Consider the following 3,692-nt stretch of genomic DNA (forward strand, 5'->3'; position numbering starts at 1 on the left):
AGAGAGAGAGAGAGGACCATGTTTATGTTATCATATATGACAATTTTTTTTAGATAATTATTGGTGGTCGACAAATTTGTTGGTTGCTGGTTGAAAAATTTGGGATCCGGATTTGTCAACCAGCAAATATTGCAGGTCTCCATGACTATCCAATCAAGAGAGAGAGAGAATTAATTGGTTGGTCACGGAGATCAGCAACTTTTACCGGTTGGCATGTCTGAATCCAAAAATTTGATTCCTGATATCAGTAATTAGTGACAAAGTTAGCTGTTACCAGAATATTCAACTTTATCGAGTACATATATTAGGCCACCCCGCGCAGGGTATATATATATGCGGACAGAAAAATCACGACACTGATGATAATCATAGTAAATAACTGCAATAAATAATTATCATATGACCAACTTGGCTTAAACTAATATATTCCTTCCTTGCTTCAATATATTCGGCCACCTAGCAAGGCGGCCCGTCGATCAGTTTATAAATATACATGGTGGTGACAGTACTATTTGCTTCGTATAATAGTACCAAACCACAGTTTTATCACATGCAGTATTAACCGAAGCTAAGTGAGGTGATCGATCAAGAACATACATGGCAGGTAATTGTGCTACTTCCAATTCCCAATATGATCGGCTCAAAGAACTTAAAGAGTTCGACGAATCAAAGATGGGAGTAAAGGGTCTCTCCGACTCTGGCATCACTTCTATTCCTCGCTTCTTCATACATCCACCCGAAACGTTACCTTGCAAGAACTTGAACTCTAGCACCAACGCTACCCCCTCCATCCCCCTCCTCGACTTGGCCAACCTCTACTCCCCCACCCACCGTCCTAAAATCATTCAACAGATCAAAGAGGCCGCGTCGACGTGGGGCTTCTTCCAAGTCATCAACCATGGTATACCAGCATCAATCCTTGATGAGACAATCGGAAGCATCACAGCCTTCCATGAACAACCGCACGAGATTAAAGCCAAACACTACAGACGACAAGAGCACCATGGAGTCATGTACACTAGCAACAATGACTTGTACCGGAGTAAGGCGGCCACCTGGCACGACTCCCTTCAGGTGAGATGAGACTACCCAAAGGCTCCAGGCTGGGGGCTTATTCCCCCGTTTTCTATGCATGAATTATCAACAACATTTATTCTCTTAATTATTCCCTCTTATTTGATATCTTTGTTATTTCTAGGTCAAATCTTTAGTGTATTGCTTGGCATTCCCCAACTTTTCATCCCTAATTTCATCACTAATTCGATCTTGAACACGTCAAGGATAACGATAAGAATTTGATATTAATGAGGTGAATCAGGTGTTTACGGCACCGGAGGAGATGAAGGTGGAGGAGGATATCCCAGAGATCTGTCGTAAGGAGGCCATTACATGGGACTTTCATGCATCCAAAGTAGCCGAGGCGTTATTTGAGTTGTTGGCCGAGGGACTTGGTTTGGAAGCTGGGAAGTTCAAGGAGTTGGGATTTATGAAAGCTAGGTTATTCTTGGGGCATTGCTATCCCTACTGTCCGCAACCAGATCTGACAGTGGGAATCAAATCTCACACTGATGCAGGTTTGACGGTTTTGCTGCAGAACCAGGTCGGAGGGTTGCAAGTGAAGCATGAGAATGAGTGGGTGGATGTCAAGCCATTGCCTGGGGCATTGACTGTTAATATTGGCGACTTCATACAGGTTTGATCCATTAGTACATTACTAAGTACTAATTAACTGCCCAGTGAAAGCTCTTATTGTAACTTATAGATAGGTTGTAACTTACCTTTTTTGCATGCTCAGATCATATCGAACGGGGAGTATCAAAGCGTGGAGCATCGAGTATTGGCAAACTCATCAAAGGAACCAAGAATCTCAGTCCTGATTTTTAACAACTTGGGGGGTTGGAAAGAGTCGGATGAATTTGGGCCACTTCCAGAATTACTATCTGCAGAGAAACCAGCCCTTTATCGAGGATTCACTGTGCCAGAGTTCATTCAGAGCTTTTACAGCAAAGGGTTAGATGGCAAAAACATAGTAGAAAGAGTTACACTACACTAAATCAATGCACGTAATTAATATGTCATATAGTTATTTGCCTACTGAAATTAATGGATTAATAATAATGTCTCCACGTATATATGTTTGGTTTGGTTTTGTAAGTAAATTTTACGCCTAAAACGCATTATGGTTGTTGGTGGCGGCATTTTTAAGCTATCCTACTGAAGGTTTGAGCAAGTCTCAATCAAAGATATATATCATACATGATCAATGACCAATAGAAGTCTCGTTAAACTTGATGAACCATTGAAATTTGGAAACTTGCTTCTTAACTTTTTTGAATAAAGATTCTGTTGAATGCAGATCAAGTGATCAACCAAGGGAAAAATCTAGCTAGAACCAAACTATAGACAATATCATGGGAACAAAAGAAAATGAACAATTCGAACTTATAGGGAACAAAGGAAAACAAAAAAATTCTAACTTATTCAACGAAATCCGGTTCCAATGGCGTAATTCGTCAATTTGTTATTCATCAGTGAGATAGCTGCTTGGAGTCTTTGGCCTAAAGCACTCCAAATATTCACTTCCATCCACAAAACCGTTTGAATCTACTAACAAACATGAAGAAATAGAAGAAACATTTCCATAGATGTTATTCCAGAAGTATATCGTTACTATTTCCTCCCCTATACAAGAATACAACACGATATTGTTGCTTCCACCAGAATCTCTCTTACCAAATTGTCAATTCAAGACATTTGAATCAATCATTCATCTTAACATCAGTATCTCATACATGTCACTTGCTAAAACAGAATTTGTATATCCGGAGAAATATGACTTCTCGTCGAACTAATCATGTTTCAATCCTATTTATCATACAAAGACATTTAGAATACGTTCGGTAACGTTGACATGTGTTGTCTGTTTGTACAAGTTTCAAATAAAAACAAATTATTAAGTGTAGATTATAATGTAAGGGTGTGCATTTCACTCCATCTTACTTGCTCCAAGAAGTGAAAGTGGGTGCCCTAATGGCTCACGAAACAAAACTCTTAACACCCCACCAAGCCATGATCAAAGGGCAAAAACAAAGTCTAGAGTGTCGGAGAGCGGATAGCTTGGCAGACTATGCAAGCTAGTTACAGCTAGATGGATTCATGAAGTTTGAAGTATCGCAATTGAGCGCATTGGCTCCGATTTTTATATTTCTTTGGTATCTTGTTTTGTAATCAGTTTAATCCTCTATTAAGTTCACAATAAGTAAGCTAAATCTCTAATGTAATGACACTATCATGATCTTTGTGGTCATTGTAATCTCGTCATTATAACTTTCGTTTTTATGAATGATTTATTAGTTAAAAAAATAAAAATAAAAAGTGAAACCGAAGGCCGATTTTTTTTTTTGATCAAAACCTAAGGCAAATCTTGGTTGTAATAATAAAAAATTGAGAAAGAGGCATAAAATATTTTGGAGTTTTAACTTGCCCCAATTTAACTTCTTGGTAGCTCACTAACTATTTAGCATTTTATCTGCAAAATCAGATTGTTGCATTTTGTGTTCGAGTCTCCAGTTACGCTAATAGTCTCCTGGCGGGGAACTTTATGTGTTCTCATGAATAGCCAAACCAGAAATAAGAAAATAAAGTTCACTGCTTAAGGTGATCCCTTTACAGCAGGAAGTAAAGATCATTTT

General features: G+C 38.7%; 1 protein-coding gene across 1 annotated transcript; it reads left to right on the forward strand.

The window, feature by feature from the left end:
• Positions 1-474: 474 nt before the first annotated feature.
• LOC101290767 (1-aminocyclopropane-1-carboxylate oxidase homolog 6-like) lies at positions 475-2,053 on the forward strand. Its single transcript, XM_004299668.1, has 3 exons — positions 475-1,074; positions 1,319-1,693; positions 1,796-2,053. The coding sequence occupies exons 1-3, from the start codon at positions 598-600 to the stop codon at positions 2,051-2,053; spliced, it is 1,110 nt and encodes a 369-aa protein (XP_004299716.1). The 5' UTR covers positions 475-597.
• The last annotated feature ends 1,639 nt before the right edge of the window (positions 2,054-3,692 follow it).

Source organism: Fragaria vesca, linkage group LG5, assembly GCF_000184155.1.
Source record: "Fragaria vesca subsp. vesca linkage group LG5, FraVesHawaii_1.0, whole genome shotgun sequence".
Classification (NCBI taxonomy): domain Eukaryota; kingdom Viridiplantae; phylum Streptophyta; class Magnoliopsida; order Rosales; family Rosaceae; genus Fragaria; species Fragaria vesca.

Excerpts from the sequence above, each read along its gene's own strand:
- LOC101290767 (XM_004299668.1), top strand. The coding sequence starts at position 598 with ATGGCAGGTAATTGTGCTACTTCCAATTCCCAATATGATCGGCTCAAA. Across the intron at positions 1,075-1,318 it reads CCTGGCACGACTCCCTTCAG|GTGTTTACGGCACCGGAGGA; the intron begins GTGAGATGAGAC and ends GAGGTGAATCAG. Across the intron at positions 1,694-1,795 it reads ATATTGGCGACTTCATACAG|ATCATATCGAACGGGGAGTA; the intron begins GTTTGATCCATT and ends TTGCATGCTCAG.